The sequence below is a fragment of the Micromys minutus genome (genome assembly GCF_963924665.1).
Source record: "Micromys minutus genome assembly, chromosome: 24".
NCBI lineage: Eukaryota > Metazoa > Chordata > Mammalia > Rodentia > Muridae > Micromys > Micromys minutus.
This window is the reverse complement of record NC_137959.1, coordinates 33,269,521-33,290,071: the sequence shown is the minus strand read 5'-3', so window position 1 is coordinate 33,290,071 and position 20,551 is coordinate 33,269,521. Positions and strand designations below refer to the sequence as shown.

The 20,551-nt window shown below is 46.1% G+C and overlaps 1 protein-coding gene across 1 annotated transcript in view; it reads right to left on the bottom strand.

The window, feature by feature from the left end:
* Positions 1 to 20,551, bottom strand: part of HYDIN (HYDIN axonemal central pair apparatus protein) — a gene marked incomplete at both ends in the record, with an annotated part of 333,158 nt that overhangs the window by 76,288 nt on the left and 236,319 nt on the right. The window contains 7 exon segments of the mRNA XM_080936961.1: positions 155 to 775; positions 3,991 to 4,159; positions 8,264 to 8,405; positions 10,982 to 11,165; positions 13,208 to 13,345; positions 15,831 to 16,048; positions 19,456 to 19,629. Coding sequence (XP_080793087.1) covers positions 155 to 775; positions 3,991 to 4,159; positions 8,264 to 8,405; positions 10,982 to 11,165; positions 13,208 to 13,345; positions 15,831 to 16,048; positions 19,456 to 19,629 — 1,646 coding nt within the window.

The window sequence follows — 20,551 nt, the reverse complement described above, 5'->3', positions numbered from 1 at the left end:
TCTATGGATTGAAAAGGTCGCTCTAGCTATTGTCCTATATTCAAGGAGGTATCGGAGATTAATCAAGGGCTTTGGAGTTTTCAGTATGAAGATATGCTATGGTAGCATAGTCCCTAGGTTTCACTTGTTGCTTTACCCACAGAAGCCTTTGTACCTGATCTCCTTTGGGAAGCTTGTCACTCTCCAGGGCTTGCTTCCAGCTTACGCCTTCAAAGTCTGGAGTCTGGATGTTGATGAAGGGCACCCCGATATCCTTCTTTCCCTCGTGTTCCTCTTCCCCTTCTCCTTCCCCATCACTCCGCTCCTCCAAGGCCCTCAGCTTCTCCAGGCGCTCTCTCTCTGCCTTCTCCCTTTCCAGACGCTCCTTCTCAGCCCTCTCCTTCTCTAAACGCTCCCTCTCCCGGTCCTTGCGGCCCCTGCGCCCCCCGCCACCCCCTGAAGGCGCCTGGCGCTGGTCATCGGCCTCATGTGGCAGCTCCTCTGTGCCTGCATGGTGTAGCATCATCCCTTGCTTTCGGTCCCAGTACATGAGGAGGTTTTGGACATCCTTTAAGCACGTGTCATAGACTTTAAACTTCTGTGCCAGGTTTTTGTCAGAGTCCTTCAGGGAGACTCCTTCGCTGTCCTCCTGTTCCTGTGGAATGGGAAATCCAAATGCGTACTCGGTCGTAGCTTTCTTTTTCCTGGTGGTTTCTTCAAGTGTCCCGTGCTCTCTGACAGAAACTTTCCTTTCTATCGATTCCATCTTCATTTCTAATTTGGCAGCAGCGGTAAGCTAGAAAGCAAAACATATGAATCACACCCCAAAGGGCTCATTAAAGACAAGTGAAATCCTATGCAGGACGAGAAGCCTCTTGTTTCACCAGGAGGCCTAGGATTCAGGAACCTTCTTGGGTGCAGTAAGTTTGGGAGTCACTTTGTATGTACTGTGGGGAGCTTCAGTGAGATGTCTGCCTCATGGTTTTACATTGTAGATGTGGCCCCTGCCTTGTGAGTTTTGAGATAGGTGCCTAGTCACTTTTAACACATATTCCTGCCGCAGGGCTGCTGGTCTCAAGGACCAATACAGAAAGTCCGGCAAACTGTAGTGTTCTGCACATGTTTTCAGATGTCTTGGGAGAGGGCAGAGAAAAGGGTGGCTCAAGCTCAGCAGTATTACAGCTTGGTGACCCTGCTGACAACTTAGTCCTTTCTCTGTGAAGTGGGGATAGTAGTACTAGAGAGATGGCTCAGAGGTTAAGAGCACTGGCTCTTCTCCCAGAGGTCGTAAGTTCAACTCCCAGCAACCACTTGGTGGTTCACAGTGAGGATAGTTGATAGGCACACCAGAGGGTTGTTAATGATGGAGCATGCACATTGATTGAAGGCATTTGCAACAGTGCCTCTCGTGGAGCTAGGGTTCTTTTAGCATGAAGCTATTAAAGCTACATAGTTTTGTATCACATTTCTGAGGACAAATGGGAGTTTAGAATCTGGTCACATTTTGGCTTTAAAAAAAACACTTATTTATTCAATGAACTTGATATACAGCAACCAACACTCACCCCCTTTCTTACTGTGCTTTAACATGTATTTTTGTTTGTTTGTTTGTTTGTTTGTTTGTTTGTTGGCTTGGATGAAATCCTTAGGTGGTTCCATCACTTTGTGGGGTGTTCTTAGAGGACAGTAAGTCCAGTCCAACCTCATGATAACTCCCTGAAGTACATAGCCCAGTGTCCCACTTCCCAGCTAACCCAAGTCCTGCTTCTGGCTTGGGGTCTTGAGTGACCAAGAGCTGGCTTCCCCTCTCATTTCATGGAGCCTCTTTTTCTATGTTATCTCAAACATGGCTCATCGAGGTGACCACGTGAAAGTACCTGTCAGAGCCACCTTTTCAGTAAGAATTCCAGCACCCCACCTGAGCTCCTGTGAGAGACAGTCTCAGTCTGTGGAGCCACCACAGATACCAGGGTTGGTACCAGTTAAGAAGAGACACTTTCCGTTGGAGACTATAGAAACCCAATACAGAGTACCTGGAGGCTGACAGAAAATTACCAAAATGTGGAAGGATTTGGAAACCTGCTGGGTATTTATAAGAACCATTTGTGTAGGAGGTTACATAGCAGAGTCCAGAAAATACAAGGGATCAATACAATATGGGACAGATATGACCTCTGGAGCCAGAAATCTGAGAAAAGATCCCACAAAGGAAGCCGTTCATTTGGAAATTGGATAATACACTCTGAAACCATTTATGAGCTAAACAGCTATGCAGAGTAGTCAGGAAGCTCGAAGGGGACAGCAGCGCCAGCACTGAGTATCAACGACGCAAGGGTACGAGTAAAACCATGCTTGCGAGTGTGCTTGCAACTTTTCATAACTTAGAAAATAAAAACGAGTGACATTAAAATCCACCATAAGAAGATAGGAGGAGAAAGGGAAGAACAACAAAGAGGAAGGCATTTTGAAAAAGTAGGAGGAGCAACCTACCAGAGAACAAATACAGTGGGAAGGGGTCACAGGGGCCACTGTGGTTCCTTTGGAAAGGGAATGAAAATAACGTGCAGTTTTGGAGACGGGGGCTAAAGTAAGCAGGCTGGCTGTGAACCGGAGCTTCTGATCCTCCCAAGTGCTGGGATTACAAGTGTGTGCCACCAGGCCTGCTTTTATGAAGTGCTGGAGATTAAACTGAGGGTGTCTTTTATCCCTGAGATGAAAAACTTCTAACAAAACTGAAATATAACAGAGGAAAGTATGAATGAATGAATGAATGAATGAATGAATGAATGAGTGAACGAATGAATGAGTGAATGTGGCAGGGTAATGGAGGCAGGACCGTACAGTTAGAAACTGTTTAAAGACATAGTAAGGAAGAGAATACCATGAACTTCATGCTAATAATTTCGAAAATGGTAAGATAGCCATGTTTAAAGAAAGCTATGATATCCCTCATGGTACCCAGGAAGCTGAGAGAAAGGAAGGATGGAAGGTCCTGGGACGAGCTTCAAAGCTTTCAAAGGCACTCCCTCAGCGACCTACTCCCTTCAAGTCCATTTTGCTGTGACTTCTTCCATGGATTTTAATCCACTGAGGAATGAGTGTTGTCGGCTGGCAAACAGGGAAGAGTGACCAAGTCACGTGGGAAACATAACAGATATAGTAAAGTGGCACAAAGTCAAAAGGGACGATAGTGGCCAAGCCAGGGGGAGGAGAAGTTGAGCCTGAAAATCTGTGAGATGACTGAGGCGGAAGGGGGTTAGGACCAGAAAGGAAAGAGGTGGGAGGAAGGAAAAGGAAGGGAGCGGGGTAGGGTTGGGGGAGGGGATGGGGGAGGGGATGGAGAAGAGATGACCTACTAGGTGAAATGTACCCATGGGTACAATAGTGGCAAGATTGTTTATGGGAGCAACCAAATGCTTCCTTGATTGTATTTGAGACCTCCTCCACAGGAGAAAGTTCATACCTGGTACTTTAAGTATGGTAAAACAAAACAAAACAAAAAACCGAAACCCCCAAACAAAACCACCACCACCACTACCACAACCACCACCACCACCACCACAACCACCACCACCACCACCACAACCACCACCACCACCACCACCAGCAGCAGCAGCAGCAGCAGCAGCAGCAGCAGCAGGAGCAAACAACTTTCCCGGCTGCAGAAGTCAAAGGTGCTGGAGAGAACTGACTGACGCTCCTGGAGGAAAGTTTTTAATGCTAACCTATTTAGCACCAGCCACGGTCCTGCAGCCAGCAAAGAAAAGAATGAGGAGCAGACTGCATTAAGGGGTAGGGTGCTGGGACTCTGACCTCATCTGTGGACCGCAGGTGAGGACCACTGTCCTTCTGCGCGTGCGTGATATCAAATGCATGGCTAAGTGAAGCACAAGCTTGGCGTCTTCAAGAGGTCATGCTCAACATCGCTGGGCTCAGCTCTTCCACCTTCTGCACCGGGGACAACGTTCAGGCAAAGCTGGAGGGGGGTGGGGGACAAGGAACGTCTGCTACCTGCTTGTTCGTGGCTCCTTGTGACTTCTTTAGGGGTGGCTCCTCCTTTGCCGCAGGGCCAGGTTTAGGCCTTTTGATCTTCCGTTTCAGCTCGTCCTCCTCCTTCTGTCTCTCCAACTCCTGCTGCAGCTTCTTCTCCTGCATCTCCTTGGCGAGTCTTTCTAGCTCCCTGCATCAAGCCAGAGACAGAAAAAACGGGAGTTCAGCACTTCCTGTTCCACCTGCCAAGTTGGGACTGGCAGGAGGGGGTCCCTGGACAGAGCTTTCTTGGAAGGAAAAGAGGGAAGGAGAAAGGGACGGAATGGATTTTAAAAAAAGATGAACGAGTGAATGAATGAATGAATGAATGAATGAAACAAAGGGACCAAATCTAACTTTGAAAGGCCCTTCGGCAAGTCTCTGATGAATTAAATACAATTAGAATAATAAAAAAAAATACTACCTGTATTTCTATTCCTGACTGCATGAGAGAGGAAGACCAAGGATGAAAATAATCTCGGTCACGGGAAAGAATGCTCAGAGGCTGCTCTTGCTATGGTATCGGGGCAGGCAGGCTCTGCTACACTCTCACATGTGATGTTCAGACGGGAAGAAATGGTGAGCTTTGAGTGTCAGTCTTTCCACATCTGGTTCAGAGCCACGATGCTGGCTCTGGATAGCCAGTCCTCGGCTTTTCTTTTCCTTTGTGCTGTCTGCCATGTCTGCCCCAGCTGCTAGCAGCACAGAGGCATCAAAGCAGGCACCACATATTTAAAAAAAAATCTGAGGAGTTGGTAATTCTGAAGGTATCCAACCCACGGTGTTTTTAAGGCTGAACACAAGATGGGATTATGGAACTGAAGTTCGTATGGGGGGGGGGTTGTGGGAAATTTGGCAACAGCCCAAAGTTTCTGGATATGCAATAGTCAAAACTTAATTAAAAATCAAATGCCATGTAGAAAATAGGCTGGCTTGGAGCTCACAGAGATCTGCCTGTCTCAGTCTCCAGGGTGCCTGGATTAAAGGTGTCTGCCATTGTGCCCAACATAGCTTTGGTTCGAAACATGCAAGATACTTGTGTGCTGTTCATGCTACCACACCGTGCATGCAAAACTAATCAACACTGCCTGACACGCCTTGGCCCAGACTTGTCCTACATATTTATGTGAAAGCATATTCCCAACATTTATGGTTATAAAGGAAAAGTATTTACAAACTTCTAACCATGATGAAGATATGCTTTGTCCTTCAGTATCCAAGATTTAATTAGTTACATGAAAAGGTGGCAGTGGTGCTGTCTTAAACCTAGCACCTGTGAGGCTGAGGCAGGAGGATCTCTGTGAGTCTTGAGATGGGAGCCAGCCTTGTCTATACAGCAACCCTGTCTCTAGAGAAAAAGTATATTTATCCCATTAGTTATGCAAATTTACTTCTGTATTTAATAAACTAGTAAAATTATATGTATGTCAAAGAATTATTTTAAAATATATTTTATTCTGACTAATTCTGATACCAGAGAAGGTTTGGGTTTTATATCAATCTATCTATATTTCCAGAGCTCATGTAAACATTTTTTTTCTTCTTCTTATTTATATGTTAAATGTCCTTTCTCCCTTACTGTTTTTAGTATTCTTTCTTTGTTTTGAACATTTGGTGTTTTGACTATTATGTGTCGGGAAGAATTTCTTTTCTGGTCTAATCTATTTGGAGTTCTGTAGGCTTCTTTTATGCTCATGGTCATCTTGTTCTTAAGGGTAGGGAAGTTTTCTTCTATGATCTTGCTGAAGATATTTACTGTGCCCTTTAGTTGATATTCTTTGCCCTCTTCTATTCCTATTATCCTTAGGTTTGGTCTTCTCATTGTGTCCTGGATCTCCTGGACATTTTGGGTTAGGAGCTTTTTGGTTTTTGCATCTTCTCTTACTGTTTTGTCTATATTTTCTATGTTGTCTTCGGCCCGTAAGATTAACTCTTCCATCTCTTGTAGTCTGTTGCTGACTCCTGATTTCTGCCACCTGTGACTCCTGATTTCTTTTTTTAGGTTTTCTATCCCCAGGATTGTCTCTTTTTGTGTTTTCTTTATTGTTTCTATTTCTGTTTTCAATTCCATCATTTGTTTGGTTGTGTTTTCCTGTAGTTCTTTGAGTGATTTCTCCTGGTTCTCCTGTAATTGTTTAAGGGAGTTATTCACGTGCTTCTTGAAGATCTCCATCATCATCATGAAGTATGATTTCAAGTCTAGATCTTGTTTTTCTGGTGTGTTTGGCAATCCACTACTTGCTGTGGTGGGAGAGCTGGGTTCCGATGTTGCCAGGTTGTCTTGGTTTCCATTGCTTAAGTTCTTATGTTTTCCTCTTGCCATCTTGTTTTTTGTGATTATACGTGGTGGTCTTGTTACCACTGACTGGCACCTGTCTCTCCTGTGGATCTAAGGGCCCATGGGCTCAGGAAGAAAATTGCTTCTGAGTGTTCGACTTTTTGTGGTCAAGCAGTGAGTTCTGGTGGCAGTGACACAGCACTGTCATTGTGGGCTCAGGTGTGAAAGCTCTTGTGAGGCTGTTCTGGGAACTCAGCCCTCTGTCCACAGGTCCTGAGTCCTACTGGCAGAGACCTGGCTCTTTCTTTAGGCCAAAAAGGACCCTTTTTTAGAGAGCACAGCACTCTCTGCTCTCTGAGAAATTCCGGTGTGTCCTCCCCAGGCCTGTGCGTCAGGCTCACCTCTGGTCCCGGTGTAAAAGTGTCTGTGGAGCTGATCTTCGAGCATTGCCTTTCCCAGGCAGATCCTGAGACCCAATGACAGAGGCCGGGCCCTCACTGTGGGCCAAAAAAGACCCTTTTCCAGAGAGCACAGTATTCTCTGTGTTTTAAGAACTCCTGGCACGACCTCATCAGGCCTGTGCCCCAGGCTCTCTGCTGGTCCAGGTATAAAACAGCCTGTGCAGCTGGTCCACAAGCACAGCCTTTCCAAGCAGATCCCGAGACCAGATGACAGAGGCCCGGCCCTCACTGTGGGCTGGAAAGGACCCTTTTCCAGAGAGCACAGTACTCTCTGCATTCTGAGAACTCCCAGCATGATCTCACTGGGCCTGTGCCCCAGGCTCTCTGCTGGTCCAGGTGGAAAAGAGCCTGTGTGTTTGGTCTCTTCTTTTTTATAATTATAATTTTGATTAATTAATTATTTTCAAGACTGAGTTTCTCTGTATAGCCCTGGCTGTCCTGGAACTCAGAGACCTTCCTGCCTCTGCTGCCTGAGTGCTGGGATTAATAGTCTGCACCACTATGCCTAGCCAGGTAAACATTTCTTAGTCAAAAAGAACTCAAGAATACAAAAAGGAGGCTCTGATTTACCTCTTTTCATCTCTAAGGATCTGTATTTGTTCCTGGCAGCTGTGACTTATTGCTCCCTGAAGCTGTCTACATCATTCATGGTGTGTGTGTGTGTGTGTGTGTGTGTGTGTTATAAACGGCTTGGTGATGAGCAAATGTGCACTATGAACTGAATGCACGAAGGCAGCAAGCGCTGCAGTCTTGATGATAAAGGGGTGTTTCCTGGGGTGTCAAAGCTAAGCTTGTCATGTCTCTTGATAAATACACATTTCTCCTATTCAGGGGCAAAGATGAAGGGGGCAGGCAGGAGATGAACAGTCTCTTTCAGAGTCCTGGAAAGAGGTCTATAGGTAGAGGGGGAGGAGGAAATGGGCTTAAATCATACTGAGTTACTAACTCTGAGTCCTCTAAACAGAGGGTACATGGATACTGCCCAGGCCTCAGATGTCTGAAGACAGGAAGACTGTGAAGTAGCACATAATGTGGGGCGATCTAGCTCCAGTGCAGTCCCCCATGAGGCCACTGAGCGGCTGTACTTGTTGAGCGTGAGCTTGCCTTGGGTCTATGGGAACTGTCCAGGCTGCCACATGTGGGCTTAAGAAGTGGGAGAATAGTTAGGCCACTATACTCAACAGAGTGGTCCTGGGTCACAAGCTGCAGATCCCTAGGCATGTAGGACAACATGTCCTACTCAGAATTCATTTGCTAGGGCAGCTAGTGGGACCCTGGGAGGGCACAGAGATATAAAGTCCATCCTGAGATCTAGCTATGACATTACAGAAGTTTCCTGATAGTCTCAAATGCCCCAGTGGGAAGGGAGCAGAGACTCTGAATGTCTGCAGCAGCAGGGGCTCTGGATTAGCCAAATGTTTTCCCCCACCCCCAGGTGTTCTGTGGGTACTGCTGTTTTTCTGCAAGATGACTGAGAGCCCAGGTCTCTGCTGCTCTGGTCAACTGTTGGTCCCACCTCTTTTTTCTCTCCAGGAGAGCCTGCCGAACCTCACGGTCAAATGCGACTTTCTCTTCTGCTGTTAGGGCTTCATACTCTTCCTCGTCCAGTGTCCGGAGACGCTCCTTCTCTTTCGCAAGAGCCTCCTTGCGTTTGTTCTCTGTGGAGTAAATAGAGAGCAGGGAATGTCAAAGCTTTGCCCATACAGCAACAGCAGAAGGTGCGCAGGGGAGGGGAGGGGAGTTTGGGAGTGGGGAGGGGAAGGTTGGGGGATAGATGGCCGTCCCAGTCCTTGATGGTTTCCCTTCATCTCTTATAGTGCCAGGTTTGGGTTCCATCTACGGTTGGCTGAGTGGTGTTCCCCATAGATGCTCACGTCTCGATCCTTAAACTTGTGATTGTGGGGCTTTTTAGGGCGGAAGTTTTTTTTTGTTGTTTTGTTTTGTTTTTTGCAGATTGATTGAATTAGGTTGTCTGGGTGGCAGAGTCCCACCAAAAGGTGCCTTGTAAGAGGGAGGCAAGCGGGTCGGAGGAGAGGGCTGACAGCAGAAGCAGTGAGGTGTGGCACAAGAAGCAGAGGCTCTACAGTGAGGCCTGCAAGGAAGGGGTCAAGGAATTCAGGGAGCTTCCGAAAGCTATGAAAGGCAAGGAGGGGGATTCTTCCACAGTTTCTAAAGGCCAACAGTGCTCTTGAAACCTGGACTTCAAGACCTTTGTCCCTGGAACTGTAACATAATGAATCCGTGTTGTTTGAAGTCAAGTTTGATGACTTGTCTGGTGAGACTCTTCAGACACTGATTCTGTGACAGAGATACAGATTCAGCTCAAAGGTCATGGGGAGGGGAGTTTCTTTCAAACTGGCCAGTATAGAAAAGTCTTCTAGATAACTAGGAAGCAGGTGGGTTGGTCAAGTCATCAAGTTTGTGTCTCCCTAATTCGCAGGTAGAAATTTAATCCTCAATATGATAGTGTGGTCTGAGGAGAGAAATAGATCATTGTAGATTTATGTTAAGGCAATACATGATTAGACAGGGAGAGGAGGTGGGTCAAAGGAGAGGAAACGGAAGGGGAGGTGTCAGGGAAGAAAACAGAAGAGGAGGAGCCAGAGGAGAGGGAGGAGAGGACAGAAGGGAACAAGAGGACTGATTCAGGGCAGGTGAGAGGGATTTCTTAGGAGGGGAATAGAGAATATAGTGGTAAATCTGCCCAAAATAGACCACAGTTTGCTTTCCTAATTACTGAGTTGTGCTTTCATTGAATGGGTTTTTTTGGGTTGAAGAGGAAAATGCAACAAATTGGCTATTGGGTTGAAAAGGATATTGCAACAGGTCATGGGGGGGTTCCTGAATGGGATTAGAGTCCCATTTAAAATGAGGCCTGAAGGAAGATTTTCTTCCTACCAGGTCAAGATTCAGCAAGAAGACAGAGTCTGACCACAATCTAGTCCTCACCAGACACTGATTCTATGTCAGAGACACAGATTCGGCTCTGAGATCAAGGAAGACAGAAGCCATTTCTTTCAAATTGATGGTTACAGAGAAGTGTTCTAGATATCCAGGAGCGAAGTTGGAATCCAGCAAAGGAAGCCTAGTCCTTGCTCCTGGTGAGAATCTGAGGAAGCTGACTTTGAGTCCAGTTCATGAATAACGTCTGCTTTCAGTATTCCCTCGCATCAAGATTAGGAGGTGTGTAGAAGTGCGAGGAGAGGGAAACCCAAGTGAAGGACAGTAGTGTGTCCGGAACTGAGGCTCCTCAGAGACTCTAACTCCTGGGGACAGTGTTGGCAGCAGTCCTCAAGTCCTCCCCCGGAGGCCATGCTTTGCTGGTCTGCTTCTGATTAAATTAATAATAATTCAAGCAAAATTATTTTTATGTTGTTGTGTCTCTTTTTTCTTTTAACAAGCACATCCATCTGTTTATATTGTGTTTCTGCATGCCACAGTCATCGGAAGACAACTTGTGGGAGCTGTTCTCTCCTTCCATCACATGGTGGCCAGGGATTGAATTTAGGTGGTCAGGCTTGGTAGCAACCAAGGTGCATTCCGTGCAAAGAGTGTGTCCAGGCCATCGAACACCACACCTTGAAAACAGTAGCTCACCATCTTTCTGGTCCTTGCTATCAATTTTTCAATCAAATCTTTCGATTACTAGTCAGTGGGGTTTTTTTTTTTTTTTTTTTTTTTTGGTATTGTTTGTTTCTTGCTGGCTACTGAGGTAATATAGAAGTGTATTTCCTCTGAATATACTATAATATGTATAGATATAGTATAGCAATATAGTATAAATTATAGTATATGCTATATAGTAGTCTTGCTATCCAGCCAGGCTGGCCTTGCGCTTACAACCCTTCTGCCTATACTACTGAAGGCAGTCATATTCCTCTATCATGTGGTCTCAAAGAGACATTTCCTATCCTGGGGCTTTGAGATGACCCAAACGTATACAGAGTAGTTCCTTTCAAGGAACAGCATGGTTGCCTTCAACCAAACTAGCAAGCAAAACATCTTAGGCCAGGATGTCCCCATAATGTGTTCTCCCTAGCCTGCCTATAATTAGAAAAACAAGCCCCAGTCACTTCCCAGGACAGAGGAAGGGTGTCAGTGAGACAAGGAAAAGATGTCATTTAAACCCGTGGGTTATTACACCAGGAGAACAAGTTAAAAGCCATGAGGGCTCTGTGGCAAGGAAAGCCCTGTTGGGTTTGGGAAGGTCATCTGGGGAGGTCAGGGGACTTGCCTTCTAGCTCCTTTTTAGCCTTCTCTTGGGCTTTCATGACCACATAATCCTGAGACATGTTGATGACATATATGTGCTCCCGGCTGCCAATGGCTTTCAACAGGCAGAGGAGGGCAGAGGGTGCATTCCGTGCAAAGAGTGTGTCCAGGCCGTCGAACACCACACCTCGGAAACAGTCGCTCAGCTGCAGGCAGAGAGAATGAGATGGTTATTTCAGCCTGAATCAGCTGTTCTCTACAGAGAGAAGACTTTTTCTTCTGTTGGGTTCGGCATACCCACTGGGCTTCAAGAGGAAACAAAGGAGGTATTTTTATGGAACTTACTGTTTCTCCCTCCTCACCCCCCCCCAAGTGTAAATGAAGACTAAATGCCTTAACAATGCATTTATGAAAGAGTGTAATGGCAGGTGATTGAAGAACAAAGGATTTATTCCATCTCTGTGTGTAGAGTAAAGGAACAAAGAAAGTGTCAAAAGGTCTAGAAAGCTCCATGAGGTGTATGAAAATAAGATGAAAAGGAGAGTAATGGAAAGGGTGCTCATGGTAGAGAACCCAGCAGCAAGAGCCTGCTTGAACTTTTCTTTTCTTGTGTGTGTACATGCGAGTACATGTATGTGCATGTTTGCATACAGGTGCACATGCATGAACATGCAAGTGGAAGCTGAAGGACAACCTTGGGTGTTATTTCTTGACAGCTATCCATCTTTTTTCTTTATACCCCTCTGTCTGTCTGTCTGTCTGTCTGTCTGTCTGTCTGTCTCAAAACAAAACAAAACAAGGTCTCTCATTAGGATTTAGGGCTCACTGACTCTGTTAGGCTGGCTGGTCAGTGAATCTCAAGGATCCTTTGATCTTTGTCTGCTCAGATCTGGGGTTGGAAGTATATAAAACCATGCCCAGCTTTTAATGAGGTGCCTGCTGGGAGACCCAACTCAGGCAAACACTTTGCCACTAAGTTGTCTCTGAGGCCTGCAGTTTTCTCAGCAGTTCCACTACTTTGGACTGGAATGATCTTGGTGTTAGAACCACCGAAGAATGGCTCCTCCTGTAATGTGGTGCTACTTGAAGGAGCTCAGTGAAGCCACCAGTGCCCATGAGCATGAAGAGTGGGGTTGAATCCCCAACACCCAAGCAGGTAGCAGGCAGGTGTGTGCTGCTTATAATCTCAGCACTTGGGAGGCCAAGATGGGGTCTCTGCAACCAACTGGCTGAAACATGAGCCAGGGTCGGTGCCCTCTTGCCATGAGAGAGTCCTGACTTCATAAATAAAAAGCGGAGAGCAACTGAAGACGATACCCGATATCAATTTCCAACCCATGGCTTCCAACACACAGATATAAACATGCGCACACACACACACACACTTTATACACACGAACACATGAAAAAATATACACTTAATAGCTGTCCAATGCAAGAAACTAAAGGAAACAAACAGTTCTAGGAGTTCCTAGGCCTTGCTGGTCATGACTGCAGAGCACTTCCGTAGTTTTATCATGTGTCCACGTGGTGCTGGAGATAAAACCAAGGCCCTGAGCAAGCCAGGCAGGCATTCATCCACTGAGCTGCAGCTCCAGTCCCCCCGCCCCCCGCCCCAGGTCTTAAAACATATCACACTGGTTTTGACCTTAAAAGCAGTATGTCTCTAAGAACTGAGAAAGGTAAAAGGAGATATAAGATCCATAGACCTACTAACCAAAGAGAGAAACACTTATACTGTAGGAATTGTTCTCCCATGCATGTGACGTTATTTGCAAATCTATAAAATTTGTTTTACATATTATTTTTTTCATATTACACTATGAAAACATTTTTTTTTAAAAAAAAAAAATCCCAGCAATTTACAGAAACCCATGTTTTATTTTTGAGACAGAAGTCTTATTATGCAACCCAACATGGTCTGAATTCCAAAATCCCACGCCCCAGCTTCCCGAGCTTGGGATTACAGTGTACGCTGCTGTGCTGAGCAAGCTAGGACTTCTAGCTGCTCACTTTATACTTTTTATCACATTGTTCTTTCTGCTTTATTTCTTTGATGTGTATGGGCAAGAGCCGACAAAAGGGCAAGCAAGTGGCTGCTGAGCGTGAAGAAGCCCACTTTCCCTCTCTGAGACCCGTGGGCTCCGAGCTGCTGAGGGTGGCTGATGGCCTAGCATCTCAGCTCTCAGCATGGGTTCAGTGTGTGAGTTCTAAGCCTGCAGCTTTGTGTGGGTGGGTGTGCACGCACCTGGATCCGCTCAGCCAGGATCTGAACCAGAAGGTCATCTGGGAACACGCAGCTCACCAGCCCGGTCTCCCCTCCAACACTGGCACTGACGCTGAGCCGCCGATGGGTGGGGCCAGCGAGGAGGGGGCTGGAGGAGATCTGATGAGTGGGAAAGGAGCAGGAAGTCAGAAGCCAGCCTTACGTCTCAAGGACTACAGCTACTTGGCCCCCCAAGAACAAAACAAAACAATCCCCCCCAAACAAAACAAAGCAGACCAACAAACAAACAACTCCTGCAAGCTCTTTATAGATGGGCACAAAGAAAACAAACAAAACTCATCACGACATACTATTTGTAACAAACATAAACGTGTGTAAAGAATGCCATCTTAACTCTTAGGGAAGAGTTGGTTAAAGGCTGGTGCTCTGGAAGAAAATGAACCAGTGGTTCTAATTTCCAAGATATTATGAATATAAAACACACTTATGGGGGATGCAGATCAAAGAACCTGTTGGGCACCAGTTTAGCCCCCTGAGATGGCCATCTAGCCTGTAGGTGTCTTCTGTGCAGACATTTTCTCCTTCTACCTGTCCCATCTACTTTCTGGTCTCCATCCCTGTTAGGAGCTACATCTTTTTTTTTTTTAGACTTTATTTTAAAAAAACAAAGATAAAAAAATTTTAAACATTTTTGCATAAATGTATACAAATACAATTGTGTCAGTGCTTGGCTTTTTTTTCTTTTCTTTTACAAGGAGCAAAAACTACATGTAAAACAGGGTGTAACCTGGAATTTGTCAATGTGTTCTTGGTGTGTAAGAATTGAGCATGACTTTTTTGTTTTCTTTTCTTTTCTTTTCTTTTTTTCTTGAACTTCACACAGTCTGCGAGTTGTTTCTGGGGCAGTCCGAGCCTCTGGGGTTAGCATCCCACTATCAGTGACTGCATATTATGTCTGTTCTTTTGTGACTGGGTTATCTCACTCAGGATGATATTCTCTAGATGCAGCCATTTTCTTAAGAATTTGGTTAAGTCATTGTTTCTGGTGACTGAGTAGTATTCCATTGTGTAAATGTACCACAATTTTTGTATCCATTCATCTACTGAAGGACATCTGGGTTCTTTCCAGCTTCTGGCTATTATAAATAGAGCTGCTATGAACATTGTGGTGCATGTATCTTTTTATATTTATATTTTATATTTATATCTGTTGTATATTAAAGTGTCTCTGGGGTATATGCCCAGAAGTGGAATAGCTGGGTCTTCAGCTAGTACTGTGTCCAATTTTCTGAGATCGCCAGACTGATTTCCAGAGTGGTTCTATCAGTTTACAACCCCACCAACAGTGGAGAAGTGTTCCTCTTTCTCCGCAACCTCGCCAGCATCTGTTGTCATCTGAGTTTTGGATCTTGGCCAATCTGACTGGTGTGAGGTGGAATCTCAGGGTTGTTTTGATTTGCATTTCTCTGATGGCTAAGGATGTCGAGCACTTCCTCAGATGTTTCTCAGCCATTCCTTTTGTTTAGCTAGGAGCTACATCTTTACGTCACCCGAATTCCCAATCTAATGCTCAGCTTTCTTCTTACGAAGGTCTACAGGCTTCTTGTATCCATCTGCCTGACTGAAGCACGGCCTGCTCTCTACAAGGATCTTCAGCTATCTCTGTCCATCTCCGCCACCCACTAAGAAACACCCAGTGCCTAGACAGCACGACTCCAAGACTCTGTGAGGGCCTGAAGACCCTCACATCTTCCTGTCCCCCTGCCAATGTCTTCTAATTCCTTCTCTACGTTGGCTGGCCTCCTCTTACGGACTCCATTTTAACTGCCCGTGCCTAGTTCTGAGCACACCTGTCCTCTGCTCCAGTGATGGCGTCTTGTTTCTCTGTCTCTGAATGGGGGAAATATTAAAACTGGGAACTTAAGGTTCTAGTCTTAATTGGGCCACGCATTCTCAACTCTCTCTTCTTGATGTAGCACTAGTTTCGGGTTCTGGTGTGACAGTAGAGGTATCTGTGCTCTACCATTCCCTTTCAGGGTAGTCTACAACCCCAAACTTCTCACTGTTTCCTATAAAAGACCACACACCTCCTATACAAAAATTTCAGAGCGATGGGGTAAGATTTCCCCCAGCCTCTATCCTCCATCTTATGTCTCCTCTTCTTATCTGTACCGTTTTCTTCTTTCAAACCTTTATGGATCCCAGAGGAAGTTAGAGCCATTGTCTTTTAACTGATTAATCCTTTCCCTTCTCTCTCCTCTTGAGATCTCATATCTTCTCCTGTGGACCTCACAGTCACATGATCGCCTTCCCCTTTTCCTCTCATTCACCCACCCACTCTTCCTGCTCATTAAAAAGACAACAAATGGTTTGCTCTGAGCCGAATGTGAAGGCTGCTGGCTTGGGAACACAGACATTACCATGAATGACAAGTCCCCCAGGGCTGCTCTCATTTTAGACCTGCTTCCTGCTTTTGCCTTCGTTGCTCTCTCAGTGATCCACACACACTTGAACTTGGGCATACTCTCTGACACCTCCTTTCAGCCCCCCTGCTCACATCTTAGGGACTAATATTCACTTGGCTGCAGGATGCCATGAAGGAGGAGGCAGGATCCCAACCCTCTTCCCAGGGGTCCCTGTGTACCTGTGGGGTTTCAGATTGGTGCAGATGATGCTGCTTCTGAGACCCAGACCAGTGGCCATCCGCCGCCTTGCCTTTGGGGAGCATCACGCTCCCCCGAACGCTCTTTGGACCTTTGAATTCCTGAGTCATTAGAGTGAGTTCTGAGGTAAACCTGCCCAAGTTCTCAGTGCTTAGTCGTGCTGGTGCCCCAATATTTTGGGTCACTGAAGAGTCATGGGCTGCTGGAAGAAGGTGGGTTTTTAGTAAAAGACATCCTATAATATGAAGGAAATGACGGGGGGGGGGGAACCATACACTGAAGCCTATGTTACTCTCTTACAGAAATCGAAGCAATCTTCACATACAGCTGACTGACTTGGGCTGGAAGAAGAGGCTTCAGCCACCAAGCACTGGTTGATGGCTCCCTTGGGGTTCTGAGCTCCTTTCTGCCTACATTAGTTATTACTATTATTTTATTGTTGTGTTAAGAAACTATGACCAAGGACAACTTTATACACAAAGTTTTTATTTTGGTCCTTACCAACTGAGACCAAGTGTTCAAATATTTGATCTATGGGTATGTGGGGGGGGGCATTTTTCATTCAAGTGACCACATTGCCCATCCTTTTGGTAGCCCCTGCAATGGTCTGTGCCCATTTCCTTTCCCAGCCTAGAGGCACTAAGGTCTTGCCTTGGAAACCTGACACTTAACTGTCTGAGATGTTGGGCAGCAGTAAGGTTAAGGAGCAGACAGGACAGAGGGTTTTTTTTTTTTTTTTTTTTTTTTTTTTTTTTTTTTTCCTGTTTAATTTCTCTGTTTTGTTCCTGCTACCCTCTCAGCTTTCTCCTGAGATACTTTCTAAAATTTCAGTTAAAGTCTACTTAGGTAAGCTCTTTCTGGGGTGCCTTTGTGCCAGTCCTGAACTTCAGAGTCTTCTCACACCCCCCTTGCCTGACATATTTTTCCCTGTCTCATTGTGCCCCCTGGGATTCTGACTTCAAAGGTGGACTAGGCACCCCTGAAGGAGACCAGAGTGGAGAACACACTCTTTGCCCCCTAAGCTAAGCAGCATTTGTTCTCTGGGTCTTGTAGAGACTTGGACTCAATGTTCCTGCCAATCATCTCAGCGTATAACTCTCCAGAGTCCCGTCATAGCTACAGTGAGTTCCCTCTGGCTTGGTTCCTAGAACTCCCTCCTCCTCTCTCCCAGGATATGGGGTTATGTGCAGAGAAGCCATATTGCCCCTGATGGAGGAACTACGGAAGTTGAACCCCTTAGTGGAACAGCCATAGCTGAGTTCTGCAGCAGTTACGGAACATGCTAGTCTTCAGACCCTCCACCAGACCCTCCACCCGGCCCCTTCCTAGACCCTCCACCAGGGCCTCTATCAGGCCCCCCACCACGCCCCCACCACGCCCCCACCATGCCCCACCATGCCCGCACCACGCCCTCACCACGCCCCTCACCACGCCTCTCACCACACCCCTCACTAGACCCCTTACTAGACCCGACACCCTGTTCTGCTTCACTCATTTTCCTTAGCAGTGCTAACCACTAGTATCTCCCCTCAGTCTTGACTACTTTTCACTATGGACTCCAGCTCTCCTGCCCACCCTGTTCTTCACTGACCATACAGTCTCTTTTCAGTGTCCACACGCCTCTGAATACAGTAGTGAGGAAGCTTTGCTTCTGTTCTGAGAGCAGTGGGGGCAGAGCACACAATGAAATAGATGAAGTGAGAACAGTATGATGACTAGAGCAAAGGGCTCCAGAGCAAGGAGGGTAGAAGCTGTGGAAACCTCACCCCTATCTCTTCTTCTTCCCTAGTACCTGCCCTGCTGAGTCTCTGCCCCCTGGCTTCCCTTCCAGTGCTTCCTGCTAATATGCAAGTCTTCCTCAGGGAGTTCCCTTCTCTTCTGGGTATCTCTGAGACAATTGCATCTTCCCAGTGTCTGCAGCTCTCACTTCACTGACAGACTTCTTTAGCCCTGTTTTCAGCTTGACAGTAATCAGTTCAGAGGCTCAAATCTATCATTTCTGTAGATGCTAACACAATGGTATGGACCACTGGGATGCTAAAATGATGGCATGGACCACTGGGATGCTAGCACAATGAATGACATGGACCCCTGGGATGCTAACACAATGGCAAGGACCACTGAGATGCTAAGATAATGGCATGGACCACTGGGATGCTAAGATGATGGCATGGACCACTGGTTTATCAGATGGGGGAGAACTTTTAAGAGATATAGGATTATTATATTGCTTGGGATTTCTCCTGAGGAACCCTTTCTCTTATCTACCCAGTAAAGAACCTTATTTTCCTATGAGCATCCCAAGCGAAGGAACGGAGAATTGATCAACAAGCAGGTGTAGGGTGTTATCAGGAACTGTGTCATGCTGTTAGGACTGTTCGCAGAGAAAGGATCCAGCTCTAGTCAGATTCCCTGCTTTGAACCCAATGTATATTTTCCTCGTGTTGCTGCTTTCCTGACCCATGGTCCTCAGATGACTGGATGAAGTCGGGCTCCTTGGCTTATACTAGGAAGACCATACCAGGCTTCTCTATACTGAGATAAAAAAGTTCAATCCATCTTCTTATACTTCCTCCTCTCAGGATTCCTTGTGGGGTGAATGACATCACTTTCCCAGTTTCATCCCTGAACATCCCTGCTTCTCCAGTTCTGCATCGTATAGACACAGAGCCATCTGGACCAACCTCATTTTTCCCCTGCTTTTCCATTGTTCCCTTTACATTATGAGAGTTACTTTTCTACTATTTCTTCTGGACATCTAGGAGACATAGTCACCCCCAGATCATTTTATTCAATAGAATTAAAATCTAAGCTAATTACAATGGATCCGTTTTACAACCAGCCTTCCCAACTCTCATTTACCATCAGCCTCCCTGACTTCTTGGTCTTGCCCTTGTCACTAGTTTCTCTACTGATATTTGCCTGATCCTTAAAGCCCATTTTCAGGAAGGCTTCCCCAAACCACCTTTTCTAGAGCCTTCTAGTTCCAAGCTTACTTTCTCAAAGAAACCAAGTTTTTTATGGTTGTAGTGTTTTCTTGTGCCGAATGAACTCATCTTTGTCTCCCCTCCAAGTGTCAACCCAACCTTAATACGGGTTACAGCTCTTCCTGGTCCCGTTTCCTACTGTGTCAAGCACACACCTGCAATGGTTATGGAGTGATACCTCTGTGTGCATGCTGGGTGAAGAGAATTCTCTAGCAGCATGTCTCACATCAGCCTTAGAGCAGGCTGTAGGAGAGGAAGCTCAATGAGATATGCGTAGAGGAACGTAAGGGTCTCGAGGTGACAGGTTAGCTCGAAAAGCGCTTGCTGTGCAAGCATGAGGACCAGAGTTCAAATCCCCAGAACCCACATAAACAACAAGGTGTGGTAACGTGAACTTGTAAGCCTAGTGCTGGGGAGAAGAAACAGATGGATTTTCAGGACTCACTGACCAGCAAGCTTAGTGCAACCAGTGAGCTCCAGACCAATGAGAGACCCTGTCTCAATAAACCTGGTGGGCAGCCCCTGAAGTAGGACACCCAAGATTGTCCCGACTTTTACATGCACACACACACACACACACACACACACACACACACACACACACAGTCACGGGTCTTACCTGACTCCTCTGCTTCCCTCATGGACTGCTCTATGGCAGCTCTGATGCACAGCTCCCGGGCCCGAATCCCTAGGATGTTGTTGGTGTCTGACAGGGCTTCGAGGACAATGGAGTCAATGTTCAGGCAGGCTGCATTGTAGAATTTGGCCATGCTGATGGCGTTGGCTGTCTTTCCTGTAAACACAGCCAGGGCATTGACTCTGAGGACTCTTGTTTGCTCAGTGGCCTAGACGGAAGTCTGCAGAACAAAGTACCCCAGGGAGTGATTTCTGAGTGCTTCACCTCCAGGTCTCTTACGTGGCCAGAGATAGCAGCAGCAGAGATGGAGCGACATTGTGCCGTGAATGAGAGCTCTGCATCTATTCCTTAGCTCCAGGGGCACGACAACCAACACCCTCACTAGGCTTCCCTCCTCAGGTTGAAAAACAGATTGTATCGGGTGATCTCTAAAGTACTGTGTCGCTCCCATTGTTTCTGAATCTAACAGAAAGACATATCTGGCTTAAAGAGTAACCTCTGCTGACTTTTTAAAAATTATTTTAATCTACTTTCATTAAATAGTAGAGAATTCAAAAATAACAGCTAAGAGCAAAGAGAAAGGATCTAGAATCCACTCAGGTAGAGTTAGCCTATAGCTGCTCTGCTTTGCAAACGAAACCGTGCTATTGACAGTTTTCATAAAAACAAATGGCGGGTTGGAGAGATGGCTCAGTGGTTAAGGGCACTGGTTTGTTTCTCAATATCCACATGGTGACTTACAACCTCTAACTCCAGCGTAAGTCACAACATGTGACTCCAGTCCTAGGAGAACTGAAACCAATTCCTCCGGCCTCGGTAGCACCAGGTACACATGTGGTGCACATATACACAGGCAGGCATGATGCTCATACACGTTAAATACATAAAAACAAAGTGGGAGTCTGGGGATGGGACTGGGTTGGTTGAGTGCTTGCTTGTTCAGTATGATTCCCAATGTACCACATAAGCTGGGCATGGTGGCACACACCTGTAATTCTAGCTCCTCTGTAGCTCCTTGTATTACAAATGCTAATTATGGTCCCCCCAAAAATGTTTGCAGGAGAGTGTTTGCATGTAG